This window comes from Urocampus carinirostris, chromosome 15 (assembly GCF_059441175.1).
Source record: "Urocampus carinirostris isolate Australia breed hairy pipefish chromosome 15, RoL_Ucar_1.0, whole genome shotgun sequence".
Lineage (NCBI taxonomy): Eukaryota > Metazoa > Chordata > Actinopteri > Syngnathiformes > Syngnathidae > Urocampus > Urocampus carinirostris.
Window position 1 is genome coordinate 683,149 of NC_142363.1, and position 21,702 is coordinate 704,850.

Consider the following 21,702-nt stretch of genomic DNA (forward strand, 5'->3'; position numbering starts at 1 on the left):
AAGCTAGCTCTGCGATTCCTGGGTCCCTTTCCGGTGGACAAGGTCATCAGCCTTCTGCGGTCAGACATCACCTGCCTAGTACCATGAGGGCCCACCCAACCTTTCACGTGTCCCGGATCAAGCCTGTCCGCCAGAGTCTGCTGGGACCTGAAGCACCTCCTCCTCCGGCCCCGCGCTTTCTGGATGGTGATCGTATCTACACGGTGCGACGCCTTCTCTGTTCTCGTCGAAGGGGATGGGGCCTCCAGTACCTGGTGGACTGGGAGGGATACGGTCTGGTGAAGCGATTATGGATCCCCACTCGACAGATTCTGGAACGCTCTCTCATCCTGGAGTTCCATCACCAGCATCCTGACTAGCCTGCTCCTCGCCGAGGTTGCCCTAGGGGCACCCGCTCGTCGACTCCGTCTTCTGTCCGCTCCGAGGAGTTTTGAATTTTGGGTTTCTGCCTGTTGGATCACGTTTTCCTTTTGCCTGTTGGATTTGTTTTTTCCTTTTTCCTATTGGATTATCTTTTTTTCGTTTTGCCTGTTGGATTGTTTTTTTTTGTTCTCTCCTGGTGGACTGTTTCTTTTTTTTGTGTGGACTTCCTGAGCCGTCCCTTGAGAGGGGGGGTTCTGTCGTGGTTGCCGATTTGGAGCACCTGCGGCGCTTTATTGGCGCCAAAAGCCCGGACAGCTGATTGGTGGAGACTCCCTTTTAAAACCCTCGACTTCCTCTGGGAGGCTGTCAGATCGTTGCGAACTGTTAGCCTTCTCGTCCGACTCCGTTTTTGCTAAGCCTTTTCCTGCTTGATCTTGATCTGACCTGCTTCTGGACCTGTTTACACCCCGTTCTGCCTGCCCCCTGTTACCAACCTTGATTACGAACTCGATATCGCCTTTGATCTCCAGTCCTGGCCAACGACTTGCTATTCCTGCCAGTCTCCGTTCCTCCTCGTCCGACACGGAAGTGTCACTCCCGCCCTGCTCTCTCCTGTTTTCCGCCAACCCTCGGATCAAGCAAACAAGCCTTACTCTCCCTCTGTTTTTAAATAAAAACTGAGAAAACAAGCGCTATTGAGTCCTGTGTCCGTTTCTGGTCTGTGACAATTTTATGGATGAATGGTATGCAGTGTTCATTTTACCTCTGAAAAGTGATGGGTCCCGGGGACTCGCATGTTCAAGATTCTATGGGTCCCAACAGAGATCTATGGGTCCCCAAAATTTAGTCTTATCGAGGTTGAAATTGTAAATCAGCGACAAATACATACCGTATTTTCCGCACTATAAGGCGCACCGGGTTATAGGGCGCACCCCGAAAAAATGGTTTTTGGTCCTATATTTGACATACATAAGACACACCGGATTATAAGGCGCTACAATGGGAACATCGACAAAACAGTCAGATAGTTCAGTCAAACTTATTACCCCCTTAACATTCCGAAAGCTTGCAAAGAAGCAAATACGTGTCGAGAACACGTGCGGATGCGGTGTCCGTACGATGTCACTCAAATGCATTGTTCCAAATATCATTCGGAAGGTTAAAGTCTTGGGATTCAAGAAATGCCAACCATTACTTAGTTTCTATTTTCTTTTTCGCTTGCAACTTTACTGTGCATATGACAATAAACACTTGGAATTGAGTTTAATTTAAAAATAGAGACTCCATTCCATCCATTATCTGCACCGCTTATCACAGAAACATCGAGTTCAGTCTGAAACAAGATACAGGAAAAATATATAGCCGGAGTAGCTCACCGAAGTCGTTGTGTTCAGTAATAATGTGCAGCCATGGTCCTCTTATATCCGTGAGGCTTGTAAATCCAGGAGAATAAAATATTTACAAATACAGAATAGAAAAAAATGCTTTCTCTATGCCGTCAACCCAACTTGCTATTCACATTCATCTTTTTTGGCCAATTGCAGGCTTTGTTTTGCCACTTTAGCCTATGCCAGCCTGTAAATGATAAAAAGGATCCGCCCCTTTACCTCCGAATAACTTTATCCAATAGTGATCGATTTAACTGATGATTGACACATCTTTTTCGGCCAATTGCAGGCTTTGTTTTGCCTCTTAGCCTATACAAGCCTATAAATGATAAAAAGGATCCGCCCCCTTTAGCTCCGAATAACTTTAGCCAATAGTGATCGATTCAAATGATGATTGACACAATGGTTAGCCAATGAAACGCCGGTATATAAATCCCAGCATACACCGCGGACTACTCGCGTTCGGGGAAAAATCTAGTCGGCGGCTGCTTGGATTAGTTGCAAGACTTTGCGACTTAGTCTCATCTCATCTCATTAGCCGTACAACTTATCCTCATTGGGGTCGCGGGGGGGCTGGAGCCCATCCCAGCCATCTCCGAGCAGCGGGCAGGGGACACCCTGAACTGGTTGCCAGCCAATAGCAGGGCACACGGGGACAGACAACTCACTCGCTCATTCACGCCTAGGGACAATTTGGACCGGCCAATTCACCTGAAATGTATGTTTTTGGAATGTGGGAGGAAACCGGAGTGCCCGGAGGAAACCCACACAAGCACGGGGAGAACATACAAACTCCGCACATGAGCTGGATTTGAACCCACGCAGGAGGTTCCCATGACATGAACTGTGCCGCACAGGCGCTAACCACTGCGCCGCCGTGCTGCCCCTCTGCGACCTAATATTGATCCATAAATAAGGCGCGCTGTATTATAAGGCGCATGGTCAGCTTTTGAAAAAAAATAAAGGCTTTTAGGTGCGCCTTATAGTGTGGAAAATACGGTAATATAAATCTATATATTCAATCAGTTTTAATCATCACAGTTTATTGGTAATACAAATTAGTTATCGCTTCAAGATTTTTCAGTTCTCAACAATATTCAGATTCAGATTCAGATTCAGATCTACTTTATTGTCATTCTAGTACACGTGTATACAGAACGAAATGTCGATACATCTGACCCGCACAGTTTCCTTGAATGTACAGATATAAATAAAATGTTGTATTGAGTTGTAGTATTGAGTGCTAATAATATACTAAATAATTATGGCTATGTATAGTATTTTACAGTAGCGCAAATAGTGCAAGAGGAGTAGCTAACCAGATGTGCAAAATGGGCAGTCAGGTAAACAAGTCAGGTAAACAGAACAATAACACTGTAACAATAACGCTGTAAGTACAATAGTGCAGAGAAACAGATGTGCAAGGAGTGGCTAGCTATAAAGAACTGCCAGTAGTGCAAAAAGTCAAACAAAACCCACAGATGTACAGATTAGCAGCAGTTTAGATTTACTATGTGTTTGAGTGACCATTTAACAGTCTAATGGCCAGGGGGACAAGACTATTGTGGAACCTGGTGGTCCTGCACCGCACACTGCAGTACCTCTTCCCAGAGGCTAGCAGAGTGAACAGTCCATGATGCGGGTGAGAGGGGTCCCTGATAATGTTCTTAGCTTGGGATAGGCAGCGCTTCTGGCCAATGTCCTGAATGGAGGGAAGAGAAGTCCCGATAAACATATCACTCTCCTCAGGTGTAGTTCCAGCAGCTTTTAAGTCCGCCGTTATTAAACCCACACTGAAACGACCCAACCTTGATCCAGAAATCTTAAGTAATTATAGACCTGTGTCAAACCTACCTTTCCCCTCTAAAGTACTTGAAAAAGTAGTGGCACAGCAGCTAAATGTTTTCATATCCGAGAATAACCTTTTTGAATCCATGCAATCAGGATTCAGGGCTAACCACTCTACTGAGACAGCTCTGATCAAGGTAACAAATGATCTCCTACTGGCAATGGATTCTGGCGCTTCATCACTTTTGCTGCTGCTGGATCTTAGTGCTGCTTTTGACACAGTGCGCCACAATTTCCTACTAGAACGGTTGGAAAAATGGATTGGTCTCTCAGGAACCGTCCTCTCGTGGTTCAGATCCTACCTCTCAGATAGGACGCACTGTGTTAAATATGGCGAAATGACATCTGAGCCCTTTAATGTTACCTTCGGTGTTCCGCAGGGTTCAGTGCTTGGCCCCCTTCTTTTCAGTATTTACATGCTTCCATTAGGTGATATTATTCGCAAGTACAATATCAGCTTCCACTGCTACGCAGACGACACTCAACTATATCTTCCGTTGGAGGAATCTCACACACTAAACTGTGGAAATTTGGAGGCCTGCCTCATTGAGATAAAAGAGTGGATGTCACTCAATTTCTTGCGTCTTAACTCTGAAAAGACCGAAATGTTAGTCATTGGTCCATCTAAATGCCGTAATATATTCTCAAAAACTGCTGTGAACATTGACAAATGTCACATCACACAGAGTGACTCAGTTAAAAATTTAGGTGTCATATTTGACCCTGATCTATCCTTTAAAATGCATGTAAAGAAAACTACTAGAACCGCTTTCTTCCATCTTCGTAACATTGCTAAAATCCGTTCAATACTGTCTCAGTCTGATGCGGAAATTATAATTCATGCGTTTGTCACCTCCCGTCTCGATTACTGTAATGCACTACTCTCTGGTCTCCCGAAGTCTAGAATCAAGTCACTTCAGCTGGTACAAAATGCCGCAGCGAGGCTTTTAACTAGGACAAAAAAGTACGATCACATAACACCGATTTTGGCTAACCTGCATTGGCTCCCAGTTAGCCATAGATGTGATTTCAAGGTTCTCTTAGTATTGTACAAAATCATACATGGACTTGCTCCTTCTTATCTTTCAGATCTGATTTGCCCCTACGTCCCGGTCCGAAGCCTACGATCTGAGAGTGCCGGTCTTCTGGTGATCCCAAGAGCAAAGAAGTGTTCTGCTGGTTCGAGAGCGTTCTCCATCCGGGCACCGGTGCTGTGGAATGCTTTTCCCCCTGGGATCCGATCTGCAACCTCAGTGGAAATGTTTAAATCTAAACTTAAAACTCACTTCTACTCCATAGCATATGAATACACTACTCTTCTCGTCGGCTGGAAAAATAGTCTGTGTAATATAGTGTAATAATCTGTGAAGCCCTTTGAGACTCTTCGTGATTTAGGGCTATACAAATAAAAATGACTTGACTTGACTTGACTTGCTGTCCTCGTCACGCTCCTCACACTACCCCAGTCGGTAGCGCTGCAGCCTCCACACCACACAGAGATACAGCTGGTCAGGATACTCTCTATGGTGCCCCTGTAGAATGTGATGAGGGAGGGTGGGGGCAGGTGGGCTCTCCTCATCCTCCGCAGGAAGTACAGGCGCTGCTGTGCCCTCTTAACCAGTGATGCAGTGTTCACGGACCAGGTGAGTTTGTTTGTGATGTGCACCCCTAGGAACTTGATGCTGCTGACAACCTCCACAGCCTTGTTGTTGATGAAAAGTGGGGCATGGTTGGGCTGTTTTTTTCTGAAGTCGACAATGATCTCTTTAGTTTTGTCAACATTCAGAACCAGGCTGTTGTCCCTGCACCAGCCCACCAACTGCTCCACCTCCTCTCTGTAGGCCAGGTCGTTGTCGTCCCTGATGAGGCCCACCACTGTTGTGTCGTCCGCAAACTTCACGATGTGGTTTGTGGCGGACCTAGGGACGCAGTCGTGTGTCATCAGGGTGAACATTATACAAAATGATATTGCTGAAATAATTATATCAATCTTTATTTTCATTCAGTTTTAATCATCACAGTTAATTGTTAATACAAAGCAGTTATCACTTCAGATTTTTCAGTTCACGATATTGTACATTATACATAATAATATTGCTGAAATATTAGTCTATATATTCATGCAGTTTTAATCATAACAGTTAATTGGTAATACAAAGCAAGTTATCACTTCAGATTTTTCAGTTCATACATTCTTTGTGGTTTGCTGTCCCGCCACAGTTGTAATGCCTTCTCAAGGTCCAATCCATTATCATCCTCCTCATAGCGTAACCAGGAATATAATGTAGTCCATTTTGGCAGAAAAGTCCTTTTCTTGCTAGGAGTATTCTTTTGTTTATTTTCTTTCGTGGAATCGTTAGCTTCAACACATGTGTTTTCCTAGCCTCTGCCATCTTCCGAAGAATTTCTCCGCTGTTCTTTCGTGCCGGAATTATTGCAGTTGTTATCACTTTCAGATTCAGATTCAGATTTACTTTATTGTCATTCGTGTACACGTGTATACAGAACGAAATGTTGATACATCTGACCCGCTTCAGGCTCTCCAGTTAATCTTTTTGCTTTCAGTGTTATTTTATCTCTCATCTTTTCCTTGATAAATACTTACTTGGCAACAAATACCCTCAGTCGCCAGGAACTTAATAACCTGGGACTAAGATTATACTTCGACTCCTTTCACGACTACAATGACATCCACAACATCCCGAGGAATATATAGAGACCACCAGGATCTCCCTGGGTGATCTGCCTGCCCGACAAATAACGGAGACAGCAGAGGGAGCGAAAGCAAAAGCGAGGCTGAGTATAAATCCATAAAACTTTGCAACAATGTTTTGCTATTAGTCATCTTATTGTGTTTCAAGTTGTGAAAAATGGGGCAGGCAACTTTATGGGTGGGCAGGCAACTTTTCAGAGTTGTCTGCCCTGGTGTCTGGCAACTTTTTGTCATGAGTTTCAGACACTGCCTTTGTAGATATTAAATCCGCCTACTACTCTGAAATCATCCATGGTTCACCGTCAACTTCCTAAAGCTGAACAGCAACAATATGGAACTACTTCTCATCGGGACCAAATCCACCCTCTCTAAAGTTGACTCCTCTCTTTCTGTGAACAATTCCTCAGTTTTTCCCTCCTCTCTGGTCAAGAGTCCTGGTGTCCGGTCCGCCTACTTTCACTTGCGTTTCATCAATCGTCTCTGCCCCTCCCTCACCCCACACACAACAGACATCCTCGTCCATAGCCTTGTCACCTCACGCCTCGATTACTGCAATTCCCTCCTCTACGGTTTACCTCAAAAGTCCCTCCATACATTTCAGCTGATCCATAACTCTGCTGCACGCTTATCAACTAAAACCCCTCTTGCCATCACATCACCCCTGTCCTTCAGCAACTCCACTGGCTCCTGATCTATGATAGAACCCATTACAAAATCCTGCTCTACACCTACATGGTCATTCATAACCTTGCCCTCCCTACATCTCCGACCTCCTTGACATTGCCACGCCATCCCACACCCTTAGATCATCTTCCTTCCTCCATCTCACTATACCCCCTGCCCGCCTTAGGGAACAGAGTTTTCAGCCGCTCTGCCCCCTAGCGCTGGAACTCATTGCCACCTGACGTCCGAAATACTGCAAACCTGTCCACCTTCAAATCCAGACTCAAAACTCACCTCTTCAGACTTACCTTTTCTTGACCATCTTGCTATTTATTACTTGCTTGTTTTACTCTAGTTTTATTGTCGTGTCCTACTATTTGTAAGGCGACCTTGTGTGTCCTGAAAGGCGCTACGAAATATTATTATTATCATTATATCATGTCTGAAATTGAGAATGCAGTCAATGTCACCATATATATCCCACTCTCTCACTCACATAAGCAATTGTGATATGAAGTTAAAAACTTCTAGATTACGATGTCCAAAGTCACATGTTCATTCATCCATTTTCTGCACCCCTTATCCTCAGTAGGGTTCTAGGGGTGCTGGAGCCCATCCCAGTTATTTTCAGATAGTGGGCAAGGGACACCGTGAACTGGTTGCCAGCCAGTCGCAGGGCACACAGAGAGATAAAATTCACTCACTCACTCACACCCAGGGCCAATTTGGACCCGTCAATTAACCTTTGAATTACCCGGCGTGCCCACACGTAGGCACAGAGAGAACATGGAAACTCTGCACGGGGCGACAGCGGTGTATGGAATTTAGCCCTGAACCTCCGCACCTTGGGGCTGCACGCTAACCATCAGCCGTCGTATCTTTTGTTGTCCATTTGTGAATTTCCCTGCGGGGATGAATAAAGTATCTATCAATCTATCCATCTATCATTTTTCTGTTTTTAGTTTTTCTTAGTTTTTCTTGCTTTTTCTTATTTTGTTCTTAAATTTGCACTTTTATTTGTTTATTCTTTTATTTTTTAATAGCTTTATACTTTTTCCCTTGCCTTTTGCTTTTATTTATTTTTTGTTTTTTGTTGTACATTTTAACTATTTTTTTTAACTTTTTAAATTCTTTTTATTATGTTTTTCTTTTTTTAAAATTTGTTTTCATCTTTTTTGCTGCATTTTTATTTTTTGGCGTATTCTACCCCTTATAAGTCATTTTGTGCATAATTTTACCAAACAATTAAGGATTAAAGCAACCAAAACTCTGAAGTACCGCTTTTAGGCCGAAAAAGCCTTCTGTTTTTAGTCAGCCGAGCCGAAAGAGCCGCTTCTCTAAAAAGAGACGGAAATCCCCATCACTACCACAAAGGGATATGCTGGAAGGGGCTTTTCCCTACGTGGAAACTGCCCCACAAAGTGTTTGCAGTAAGGGACAGGGGAGTGTCTGCTAATGTCCGCTGACTAGCACGATTTTATATGAATGGGATAGCATATGCGTTGCCAAGGCTGCCCTCATTCATACACTGGACAGATTGTGTCTGTTGGTGGTCAATACGATTGAGTTTGACACCCCTCCTTTAAGGTTTTAAACTGACCCCCGCCCGCCCGGGAAGCAAGCTTCACTACAACAACCGCTTCCCTCAGGTTTTTTTCCTCAACCCGGAAACGTGTAATTTGCATATGTAGCCCCGCCCTAGGGGGCAGAGTGCGTTTATCCGCCATCGATTGAGCAACGCTGCAGAAAGGAGAAAAACCTATGAGAAAAGTTGACAAGGACTCGTGTTTTAAAACAGGACTGCAAGCGGCGGGGTTTGTTCCACTTTTGACACTGCGGTATGGACGCGTTGAAATCGGCCGGGAGGGCCATAATAAGAAGCCCCAGCGTCGCCAAACAGTCGTGGGCTGGCAACAGACATAGAAGTGAGTACATTTTATTTTCGTGCTACACATTCGAAGGAGGTTCTATGGATTGCTACTTGTGCTAGCATCTAATGAAGAGCAACCCCCGCGCGCCGGATTTGTGACAATTCGACAGCCACACTTATTAAACTAGTGTATATCTGGCTGTCAATGGTACAGTTACCATATGGTACCGGCAAGGGTTTTAATCCGGCCCGAGAGACAACACAGAGAAGCGCAAGAGATATGAACTGCTGTTTTAAATATGTCCACTTAATGTCGCCAAAGCTAGGCACCACTCTCTGAACTGTATTTGTTATTTTTTCTTTCTCTTTTCACTCTCTCCTTGCAGTGTCTGAAACTCATGATAAAAAGTTCCCGGATACTTTATGGCTGGGCAGGCAACTTTTCAGAGTTGTCTGCCCAGCCATAAAGTTGCCTGTCCCATTTTTCACAACTTGAAATGCAATACGATGACTAATCACAAAAAACGGTTTTGCAAAGTATTAAGGATTGAGCGTTGAAGTCTCCCAGCAGTATGAGGGAGTCCCCAGGGGGGCGCGCTCTCAAGCACACCCTCTAAGGACTCCAAGAAGGGTGGGTACTCCGAACTGCTATTTGGTGCATAAGCACAAACAACAGTCAGGACCCGTCCCCCCACCCGAAGGCGGAGGGAGGCTACCCTCTCGTCTACTGGGGTGAACCCCAACGTACAGGCGCCGAGCCGTGGAGCAACTAATATGCCCACACCGGCTCTGCGCCTCTCACCACGGGCAACTCCAGAGTGGAAGAGAGTCCAACCCCTCTCGAGTGGACTGGTACCAGAGCCCAAGCCGTGCGTGGAGGCGAGTCCGACTATATCTAGTCAGAATTTCTCAACCTCACGCACCAACTCGGGCTCCTTCCCTGCCAGAGAGGTAACGTTCCATGTCCCAAAAGCCAGTTTCTGTACTCTGGGATCGTCGCGCTAAGGACCCCTCCCTTGGCCGCTACCCTGCTCTCTGCCCCGTGGGTTAGGGGGCTGGCCACCAGGCGCTCGCCAGCGGACCCCACCTCCAGTCCTAGCTCCAGAAGGGGGGCCCGGTAATCCGCGTCCAGGCGAGGGAAATTGAGTCATGAGTTGAATGCTATCCAGGCTAGTGTCCTGGATTCCGTGACGCCCCTATGGCTTAAGTCATGACCTAAAAGACGCACGCCTTGGTTTACTGATAACTAGATTGCTTAAACAAGACTGCAGGAAATCTGAAAGAAAATGGAGTGCTACCAAGCTTGAGGTTTTCCGTCAAACCTGGTGTGACGGCTTGTTAAAGTATAAAGCAGCCCTTGCCTCTGCAAAATCAGCCTATTTTTCGAAGGTGATTGCGGCACAAAAGAATAACCCCAAAATCCTTTTGGACACTATAGCATCGCTAAAGAGGCAACTATTATTCCAGATAGTTCAACCCATTCAGCCCATGACTATATGGTCTTCTTTAATAAGAAGATTCGGCGCATACGGGAAGAAATTTCTCAAGTTAATGCATCACATATTCAAGGTCTGGAATCTATAGATGCGACCATGGTGGCTGACCGGGATTTTTTCCAGATCTGATTCCAGTAATCTGATTTATTAATCTTAAACAGGTGGTGAGCACGGCCAAACCGACTACTTGCCTGTTTAACCTGCTTCCAGGTTCGCTGATTAAAGGTCTTTTTGGGGTCCTTGGACCTTCAGTTCTAAATATTAAAAACATATCACTCTCCTCAGGTGTAGTTCCAGCGGCTTTTAGGTACTCTGTCATTAAACCTACACTGAACTGACCCAACCCTGATCCAGAAAGCTTATGTAATTATAGACCTGTGTCAAACTTAACCGTTCTCTCTAAAGTACTTGAAAAGTTGTGGCACAGCAGCTGAATGATTTTATATCTGAGAACAAACTTTTTGAATCCATGCAATCAGGATTTAGGGATAACCACTCTACTGAGAGAGCCCTGATTAAGGTAACCAATGATTTTCTACTGGAAATGGACTCTGGCAGCTTCATCACTCTTGCTGCTGCTGGACCTCAGTGCTGCCTTTGACACTGTCGACCATAATATCTTACTAGATTCAGTGTTCATTTTACCTCTGAAAAGTGATGGGTCTCATTTTGACTCGCATGCTCAAATCTATTGGTCCCAACAGAGATCTATGGGTCCCCAAAATTTAGTGTTATCGGGGTTGAAAATGTAAATCACTTCAAGATTTTTCAGTTCACAACAATATTCAGATTCAGATATACTTTATTGTCATTCTAGTACACGTGTATACAGAACGAAATGTCGATACATCTGACCCGCACAGTTTCCTTGAATGTACAGATATAAATAAAACGTTGTATTGAGTTGGAGTATTGAAGTACTAATAATATACTAAATAATTATGGCTATGTATAGTATTTTACAGTAGTGCAAGAGGAGCAGCTAACCAGATGTGCAAAATGGGTAGTCAGGTAAACAGTAACAATAACACTGTAGTACGATAGTGCAGAGGAGAACAGATGTGCAAGGAGTGGCTAGCTATAAAGAACTGCCAGTAGTGTAAAAAAAAGTCAAACAAAACCAACAGATGTACAGATTAGCAGCAGTTTAGACTTACTATGTGTTTGGTTGACCATTTAACAGTCTAATGGCCAGGGTGACAAGACTATTGTGGAACCTGGTGGTCCTGCACCGCACACTGCAGTACTTCTTCCCAGAGGCTAGCAGAGTGAACAGTCCATGATGGGGGTGAGAGGGGTCCCTGATAATGTTCTTGGCTTGGGATAGGCAGCGCTTCTGGCCAATGTCCTGAATGGAGGGGAGAGAAGTTCCGGTGATTTTCTCTGCTGTCCTCGTCACCCTCCTCACACTACCCCAGTCGGAAGCGCTGCAGCCTCCACACCACACAGAGATACAGCTGGTCAGGATATAATATTGTTGAAATGATTATATTAATCTATATTTTCATTCAGTTTTAATCATCACAGTTAATTGGTAATACAAAGCAGTTATCACTTCAGATTTTTCAGTTCATATATTCTTCGTGATTTGCTGCAGTTTAAATGCCTTCTCAAGGTCCAATCCATTATGATCCTCCTCAGAGCGTAACCAGGAATATAATTTAGTCCATTTGGGCAGAAAAGTCCTTTTCTTGCTAGGAGTATTCTTTTGTTTATTTTCTTTCGTCGAATCAATAGCTTCAACACACGTGTTTTCCTGCCTCCGCAATCTTCCGAAGAATTTCTCCGCCGTTTTTTCCGTGCCGGAATTATTGCCGTTGTTATCACTTTCTGCATTATGTTTCGATTTATTATTGACACTGAAAAAATTACCAATTTTGTGTTGATTTTCACCTAATACTAACGTTTTTCGGAGGCATACTTGGCCTTCACCTTCCCTCGACGACAAGCACCACAACAATGACGTAATCTCGAAGCAACGAGATCTCGTTTGCCGAGATAGGCGTGCAGATGAAAACTCGAACCGCGAGACCAAAACAACAATGGCGGATCTGCCTGACGAAAAGTTTGGAGTGCGGTAAATCTTTGTTTAAAAAAAAGTAATCGGATAATAATGACAATTTTGTGTCAAAAAAGTTGCGTCCTGGGGACGCACGTTGATTTGCGTCCCCAGCAAAAATGATGAGTCTATGACGCAGGGACGCGGGCAAACGAGAACAATGCTAGAACGGTTGGAAAAATGGTTTGGTCTCTCAGGAACCGTACTCAGATCCTACCTTTCAGATAGGACGCACTGTTTGAAATATGGTGAACTGACATTTGAGCCCTTTAGTGTCACCTATGGTGTTCCGCAGGGTTCAGTACTTGGCCCCCTTCTTTTCAGCATTTACATGCTTACATTAGGTGATATTATTCGCAAGTATAATATCAGTTTTCATTGCTACGCAGATGACACTCAACTATATCTTCCGATGGAGGAATCTGCCACTCTAAACTGTGGAAATTTGGAGGCCTACCTCACTGAGATAAAAAATAATGGATGTCAACTTCTTGCGCCTTAACTCTGAAAAGACCGAAATATTAGTAATTGATCCATCTAAATTCCGTGACTTGTTCTCAAAAATGGCTCTGGACATTGGGTGATATTACATTTGTCAGAGTGACTCGGTCAAAAATTTAGGTGTCATATTTGACCCCGATCTATCCTTCCAAACACACGTTAAGAATATATCTTCCATCTTCGCAACATTGCTAAAAATCGCCTTATGCTGTCTCAGTCGGATGCGGAGATTATGGCCCAATCCCATTCCTCTCACTTGGCCCTGAGAACCCTCCAGTGAGGTCCCTCGATAGAGGAGTGCCCTCCGTGAGTGGAGTGCAAAGTGGAGATTGTCCCCTAAGAAATTGGACGACACTTGCAAGATTCCACCCCAGTCCAGTAGATGGCCGTAATACGAATTGGCTGTAGACCTCAGTGACGTATTGGTCTACGTCACATGTAAACAACTCGAGTCTCAACCTGTGGTGTGTCAGTTGGAGGGTTCGTGCAACGTTAAAAATGCCCGCTACAGCTGTGTTATTACCGATTGCCTGAAAGCTCATCACCTTTTCCGTGTCTCCTATCAACGGAGGAGAAATGTGCTATACTGAAGACAGCTTCGGCGCTATGTAGTGCTGATTCATCTTTACAAGGTACGTACACTCATTAAAAAAAATGACCCGTTCGGTCAAATACAGTAAGGGTTAACATACAACCCACGTTCACATAATACCCTATGTTTGTGTAGACATAAATGGCAATCTACTTATTAGTATCTTAATGCCATTTTATGACATATAGTAGGGGTCTTTAGTGTGTGACATGATGAAAAGTAAACACAAGAACAGTCCACCTGACCCTTAAGCTGACATAATATCGTCACCAAACTTCCCTGTACGACCCAATAACCTTAGTTCATAAGGAATTTAATTTAAAAGAGTTGTCATTGGATATAAAAAAGGTCATTTCAACATTTTTTCATGATGCTTACCTCACAGTAAAAGCGGTCTTTTTCTTTTCTATGCCCACATTTATGTCTAAATTGTTTGTTATCTATTGTGTTCCAGAGTGGCTGTCCGATAAGCGTGGACAGGTTGGACAGGAATGTTCCCATCCTGTGCTTATGGTTGGATGTGTAGTCAGAATTCATTAAGGACTTAAGGTTGAGCAAGAAGGTTATGTGGGCCCTGCAGGAGCTGCTAAAGAGGGAACAGGGCCATTACTGGAGGTCCTGATCTACGTGTACTGGCTGGCCCCACGGTCTGTCCTACCGTGTGGTGTCACGGGTCTTCAGGGTTCCCAGGTCCACCGTACAAAGAATTGTCCACAGTTAATATGGAATAAATTGCCCAAAAGCCATGTTTTAGGCTCTGGAAGTCAGACCCACATTTGCATTCTGTGCTTTTCTGCATTACTATTCAATAAACATCTTTATTTTGAGTAACACCTTGGTGGTTTATTTCATAATGATGTGAGATACTGTGTGTGAACTATGTGACTGTTGGACAGAAAACAACTACAAATCACTCAAGCTTAAATAATAGTTTACTTTCAGAAAAACAAACTCACATTGGACCGAAATACTTAATAGTAAATAAATAATGTGTCACAAATTGTAACAAAATTATACCAATACTTCCATAAAGCTGGAAAACACAAACTGGAACTTCATTGAGTTCTTAATAAAATAAAATATTTTCCTTTTATAAAACAAAGGGAAACATTGCAGGGATGTCACTGTTCTGGAAATTTGTCCACGAGCTTCCCAAAAAGGACGGGAACCGCTCAGTTTTGGCCACAGTTTCCTCGAGCCTTTTCCTCACTCCGGCAGACTCCACTTTCAAAAAGTCAAGGTGTGTATCGTGCTTCCTTTTTTTTCTGGGTGATTTGGGGTTTGGCGCCGGATTAGAAGATGCCAACGACGTGCCCGGTGGTGTGGATGGTGTGGTAGCTGTGATGGTGACCAGCTCTTCCACGGGACGTTCTACAGTGTCCTTTAGTTTGGGTGGAAAAACAATAATTACTTAATGCTGGTGTATTGTACAAAAACATTTGTGTATAGGATGCTCAACAAGTTGATGTGAGACAGGAAATTATAGGATGTGTTCTGGATAATTATTTGATAGTGAATAGATACACAAAATTGACATGCTATTCTTATGGCTGTAAGAGCCTTCTAATGGCCAGCATCACATAGGCTTTAGAATTGTCTCCACATTTGAACATTTTGAGAAGGTAATTAGTTTACTTAATATGTGTTTACAGAGAAGGCAGTGGACTATGTGATAGTAATTTGTTTCAACTGTATTTCCACATAAAATTCGGTGACATTACTCGTGATGCATGATGAAAACTAATGCATTCTGATCTCACATGAAAGAATCATATTGTAAATAAAACACGACACCCGAAATTGTGTAGAGTAAACGAGCGCATATATCCAGAACGTTATTCTGACTATGCTCCTTTAGCGACTGGCCATGTAGATGTAAAAGCACGACTCGTTTAAGATACAAACAGGGATGGGCTGAACCGTGATTTTCTGCACAGTTATCCTACTTTACAGTTTGTAGCGTGAAGATTTTTTTTTGGCAGCTCCCTCGGTAGACTTGTGCACTTCGTCAAGTAGCGATTTTGCAATGTTCATGTTTTAACGCGAAAATACGATTATATATTGCATTTACGTCTAACTTGGATATCTCAATACATTTCGTTGCAAATACATGCGTGGTTGTGGAAAACTACTTACATTTGTGCGGTTCCTTTCCAGGCATGTTTGCTGATATTGAGAATTCGCAAAGCCTTCTGGGTAGTCACTTCGCCGCCAAGTGAGGTAGAGAGCTCCCTAGGTCTGAAGTGATTATGACATGGTTTGAGGGCACTTCTCCCTCGGTCTTGAGAGTATCGGGACACACCCCATTTTCACGTGAACGCGCAAAACCGAGTGACTAGGGCACATAGCGAGTGAAAGTGCGAAGAATGGGACTCAGCCTATAATTCATGCATTTACTTCCCATCTCAATTACTTTAATGCACTACTTTCCTGTCTCCCTAAGTCCAAAATAAAGAGCCTTCTGCTTGTACAAAATGCTGCAGCGAGGCTTTTAACTAAGACAAGAAAGTTTGATCACATTACCCCGATTTTAGCTAACCTGCATTGGCTTCCTGTTAGCTTAAGATGTGATTTTAATGTTCTGTAAGTCTCATTAGCTGCAACCGCTTATCCTCAGTAGGGTTGCGGGGGTGTTGGAGCCCATCCCAGCAATCATCGGGCAGTGGGCAGGGGATACCCTGAACTGGTTGCCAGCCAATCGCAGGGCACATGGGGACAGACAACTCACTCGCTCATTCGCACTTAGGGACAATTTGGACCGGCCAATTTACCTGAAATGCATGTTTTTTTTGAATGTGGGAGGAAACCGGAGTGCCCGGAGGAACCCCACGCAAGCACGGGGAGAACATACAAACTCCGCACAGGAAGTCTGGAGCTGGATTTGAACCCACGCGGGAGGTTCCCAAGACATTAACTGTGCCGCACATGCGCTGACCACTGTGCCGCCATGCTGTTCTGTTAGTATTTTACAAAATCATGCATGGACTTAATCCCTCATATCTTTCAGATTTATTTCCCCCCTATGTTCCAGTCCGAAGCCTTTGCTCTGAAAATGCTGGTCTACTAGTGATCCCAAGAGACAAGAAGAGATCCGCAGGTTCGAAAGCGATTTCTATTCGGGCCCCGTTGCTGTGGAATGCTCTTCCCCATAAGATTCGATCTGGAACCTCAGTGGAAATGTTTAAATCTTAACTTAAAACCCACTTCGATTCTACAGTATATGAATAACCGATATTTTATGTTGACAATATCTGTGTATTATTTGCCCTCATGTAGGTTTTAGATCAGGGGATGGTGTCATAATTGTCTATGGTTTGCAATAATCTGTGGTCTGTGCAGCCCTTTGAGACTCTTTGTGATTAATGGCTATACAAATAAACATGACTTGACTACACTTGAATTAGTTACGCATGGATGCTTGGTATGGCAAAAGATGTGTGAGGTGTCTATGGATTAAAACAGGCAGTTGGACTCTGTCTTATCACAATGCTTTCCTGGTATGCATCTTCTTAACATAACTTATTGAGTCTCCTAAAGGGCCGATGAGTTTCCTAGTATCTTAATGGGATGGTGCTATCAAACACAATACACTCACAGAACATACCAACCAAAATCTTTTCGTCTGAACGAGTGGGTTGATTGGGAATGTTTTGACCACTGACCAGTCACGAAGCGGAGTTGTACATGTAATCTATTGTTTTCGTTCTTCAAGAAGCCAAAGGATGATTACAGATCCTGGATGTGGCTGAGGCTCATTGAACATGCGGGTGGGCGATTTGGGCGGGCAAATATAACTGTATGTTACATTTGGCCAGATCGACATTTTGTCCTCCCATGCACGCAGTGTATCAGGCTGCGGGATCGTCACGACGACTCCAGTCCAAGTAGAACAACAGTGTTCCCATTTTACTCCCATGGACATGGCAATATGCTATACAAATAATGCGCTTTGTTTACAAGAAACCGCAAGTGAAGAACATCACTTTTGGTGGTGCTGTGTACAATAGCGCCACCTTACACTTTGGCACGTATGGATTTGATTTTCTTTCTTGATCCTTTGCACACAAGTGACCGAACTACGTAAAAGCACCATGACTGATGGTAGGACTCGCAATAAACTGAACGACAACAACAAAAAACGCTATAATATTCAACACGATTGGCAATGACCAGTCAAACGAATATTATGCAGCTGTCGAATGTAGTTGCTCACCTTGTTGAAAAGCACAAAGGGAGCTATTTAGAAAAATTGAGGATAGCATTAGCAAAGCTAGCTAATGAGCCATTCAGTATTCGTCCTAACATATTGACACATCCAAACAAATCGTCCAGTTTGCCTGACTTCAGTCCACACGATCCGTTCCACTATATTGTAAATGGAGTTTCCACATACACCAGTGCTGATATAAAGGCTTAAACAGGGTTGGGTAGGGTTACTTTAACTGGATTACTTTCAAATCAATAACAGCACACATATTTTAAGACATTAAACCGGTGCGTGGTACAGAAAAGCTTGAGGACCACTGCTATAGCAGTTTTTGAATGAAAATTACTAGTGTTTCCAAATGAATTTACTGAATGATGACTGTGTTGATTGGAATGGTTAAATTACTTGATATAAGTTTGAGAAATGGTTCGAATTATACATATATTTGTACTTTTCGTTTACAGAGCTACCAGAGAATTGGACAGACACACGGGAGACCCTTCTGGAGGGGGTGGTGTTCCAGCTCAAGTACCTGGGGGTCACAATGGTTGAGCAGCCTAAAGGAGAAGAGCTGTCTGCCGCTGCCGTCAAGAGGATAGTTGCTACAGTGAGATATTTCACGCACTAATACTGGCACACAAACACCCACCATGAATAGATTCAGTGCCACCAACATTTTATTTATTTTCCTGAGCAAGATTTGACAAAATATGAGTGATGTTAACATTTAACATTTTGTTATAATGTTCACTGCAACTCGTTAACTTTGAAATGATAATACAATTGGTGGGCGGCACGGCGGCTGAGTGGTTCGCGCATCCGCAGCAGTTTTGAGGTCATGGAATCATATCCTGCTACAAGCCTTCCTTTGCGCAGTTTGCATGTTCTCCCCGTGCTTGTGTGAGTTTCCTTCCGGGCACTCCGTTTTGCTCCCACGTTCCAAAAAAAATGCATTTCAGGTTAATTGACTGAATCCATATTGTCTCTTGGTGTGAATGAGCTAGTGAGTTGTCTGTCCCTGTGTGCCCAGTGACTGGCAGGCAACCAGTTCAGAGTGCCCCCTGCCTACTGTCCAAGGACAGCTGAGATGGGCTCCAGCACCCCTGCGACCCTACTGAGGAAAAGCGGTGCATCTGCATGGATAGGGGAATGGATTTGTTATGGTATGCTGGTTCACGATATGGCTCAGGGAGCCTTATCATGGCTTAAAAGTGCTTATGTTGTTGGATTTAGGAGCTATGGGGGCGGTAATCAGCTGGTGGTAAAACATTAAATGACACCTGTGACTTGTGACAAAATGCTGCAAGATATTTTAACATGTCTTTTAGAAATTTTCGGTCTGGCTGGTTCAACTTAAATTAACATTATTTATGATTTCATATTCATAGCTTCTGGTCTCTCATATGTAGCTAAATAAGCTTATGAAGATTTAAGGTTAACCAATCCAACAAGCATTTTTGGCAGGGTGCACATACAAATTCAGATGTGCGTCAGGATTAACCCCCCCTTGGGGCGGTAGTTGCTCAGTAGGTAGAGCGGGATCAAGAGATCGCAGTTCGAATCCCGGCTCCTCCGTGATACATGTCGAAGTGTCCTTGGGTAAGACACTGAACCCCTTATGCCCCCAATAAGCAGGTTGGCGCCTTGCATGGCTGCACGGCCGCTATTGGTGTGTGAGTGTGCGTGTGTGAATGGGTAAATGTGAAGCACATTGTAAAGCGCTTTGGGAAGTCTTCATTGACTTGAAAAGCGCTATATAAATGCAGATCATTTTATTTCATCATTTCATTTCTCCCCTCAATTTTGGTATGTTACTTGAAACACTCCCCTTGCAATATTTTTGCCCAGTCTTTCTTTTGGTTGAGTCATAAAAATTTGAGGCCAGAGAGGCATGCAATTACTTTTAGTACGGCTCGCTTGTGACATTAAGAAGTGTTCAGCGATATACTTTTTGAATAAATCTAGTTTGCTGATCATTTTTGGATATGTTAACCACACTTGGTTTGGCTTTGTTCGTGGGTTAAAGCTCCTAAAGTGGTTGGCTGTAGGCCGAGAGTTTTGGAAATAACTCTGATATATATATATACTCCGATATAATGTGTGTGTGTGATAATTATGCAAATATTTTTTAATCACATTGTATAACACATTTCACTCCATGTTTTGTCACTCAGGCCAAAGCCAGTGGAAAAAAGCTTCGGAAGGTCACGTTAACAGTTTCCCCCCGAGGAATCATTCTATATGACAGTGCCTCCAACCAGTTAATGGAAAATATTTCTATTTACAGGTTAGTCCTCATCTTCTTGTCTTGTACTGACTTGATGATTCCTGTCTCGTTTTTTAATACTTTCAGTCAGTTTGACTCTCATCCCTGGATTAAAGCTCAAGTATTAATCACATGGTAGTAAGAGACTGTTGTGTGGCGCAGTGAGGCGGACGTGCAAGTGTCTTTGTGTCTGACAGTATGTCCCGCTCTTTTTGGGAAACAGCACGGCACTGCCACTTTTTACCATGATAATGAATTCCTTTGTGGTGGGCAAGCTTCTAAACCTGATTTGGAATTGTATCTCTTTTGATGGAGACAAGACGGCTATGTTTAGCGGACTACTGGTTACACAGTATCCCAAAGCCCTCATTGCCAACATTTATCGCTAAATCTTATGTTTGCATGCTGCCAACCTTTTTTCGTAACTGCTTATTCATTTTAAATTTGTTCACTGTTCGATACGCCTTCATGACTAATAAACATTCATTAAGCTCTGGCAACTCAAGGACCTCCCTCCTCAGATGGTTAACAATTCAAATAAATAGTTAATTTGACTATTCGTGTTTTGGAAGTAGTGCACATATATTTCTGTAAGACACCTATTCAGTATCAAAGATACTTTAATGCAACTGTGGTACACTTTTTTGTTTTTGATTATAGAGGGACTATATTTACCCATGAAATCTCTTGCAGAATATCCTACTGTACAGCAGATAAAATGCACGACAAAGTGTTTGCTTACATCGTGCAGAGCCAACACAACGAGGCACTTGAGTGTCATGCCTTCCTCTGCACAAAGAGAAAAGTGGTAAGCAATGATAACATAATGCAAACCTATGTGTTGATAAAAAATGAATTAATCTTAATTGTGGACTGAAGAAAGATTATATGAGAAAAAAATGAATGGAGTATAGGTTGTCATCATTCCTTTCTTGTCTTGAGGCCATCAAATAAGTGAGCCCCACCCTTTTCTTCCTTCCCCTCACTAATTTAGTTTTTTTTTCAGAATACTTCTTAAAAGGGTCCAGGGTTAGTTTCTTCCGTTTAAGTGTGTATTTTAATGTCAGTCTCGTTCCTGCTGCATTTGTATATCCCAACTGTTGATTAAGAACCCATTAGTTATTATGTAATCAAGTAGTTATTTTTCTTTTTATTTTTCTTCCTTTACTTATTTCCATTTTCTGTGTGTGTCTGTATTTACCCTTTCTACCAGGCACAAGCAGTAACGCTAACAGTGGCTCAGGCTTTCAGAGTTGCGTTTGAATTCTGGCAAGCTGCCAAGGAAGGTATGTACGGTGTCCTCAAATACAAGAGTAGTATGACAGATGGATGGAAATGTTCCCTTTTTCGTCTAATGGATCGCACGTCGTTATTTTCATGAAAAAAATATTCACAAATTACACTGCAGTTTTGTCTCTGTTTTAAAGAGCAAACAACAGTGTTACAATCTGTTGTAAGGAGTATTATTGAAGTGCAACCTTTATACAAGACATTCCCAGGGTATTGCATCTGATTAACCAAATTCTCATCTATAAGCCTAGCGAAAAGCTCATTATAATGGGCATACAGTCGTATGCAAAAGTTTGGGCGCCCCTGATCATTTTCAAGATTTTCCTTTATAAATCATTGGTTGTTTGGATCAGCAATTTCAGTTAAATATATCATGTAGCAGACAAATACAGTGATATCTGAGAAGTAAAATGAAGTTCATAGGATTTACAGAAAGTTTGCTATAA

The 21,702-nt window shown here is 43.2% G+C and overlaps 2 protein-coding genes across 4 annotated transcripts in view; one reads left to right on the forward strand and one right to left on the reverse strand.

Moving 5' to 3' along the window:
• Positions 1-8,651: 8,651 nt before the first annotated feature.
• Positions 8,652-21,702, forward strand: part of ldlrap1b (low density lipoprotein receptor adaptor protein 1b) — a 43,133-nt gene continuing 30,082 nt past the window's right edge. For 2 of the 3 annotated variants that reach the window (XM_088353813.1, XM_088353814.1), the window contains exons 1-5: positions 8,652-8,900; positions 18,165-18,307; positions 19,875-19,987; positions 20,660-20,774; positions 21,180-21,252. In XM_088353813.1, the coding sequence (XP_088209939.1) occupies positions 8,816-8,900; positions 18,165-18,307; positions 19,875-19,987; positions 20,660-20,774; positions 21,180-21,252 (529 nt within the window). In that variant the 5' untranslated portion in view covers positions 8,652-8,815. The remainder of the gene's footprint in view (positions 8,901-18,164; positions 18,308-19,874; positions 19,988-20,659; positions 20,775-21,179; positions 21,253-21,702) is intronic. The other variant, XM_088353812.1, reaches the window with a different exon arrangement.
• s100pbp (S100P binding protein) overlaps positions 11,488-21,702 on the reverse strand; it is a 66,794-nt gene continuing 56,579 nt past the window's right edge. The window contains exon 6 of the mRNA XM_088353808.1: positions 11,488-11,689. Coding sequence (XP_088209934.1) covers positions 11,547-11,689 — 143 coding nt within the window. The 3' untranslated portion in view covers positions 11,488-11,546. The remainder of the gene's footprint in view (positions 11,690-21,702) is intronic.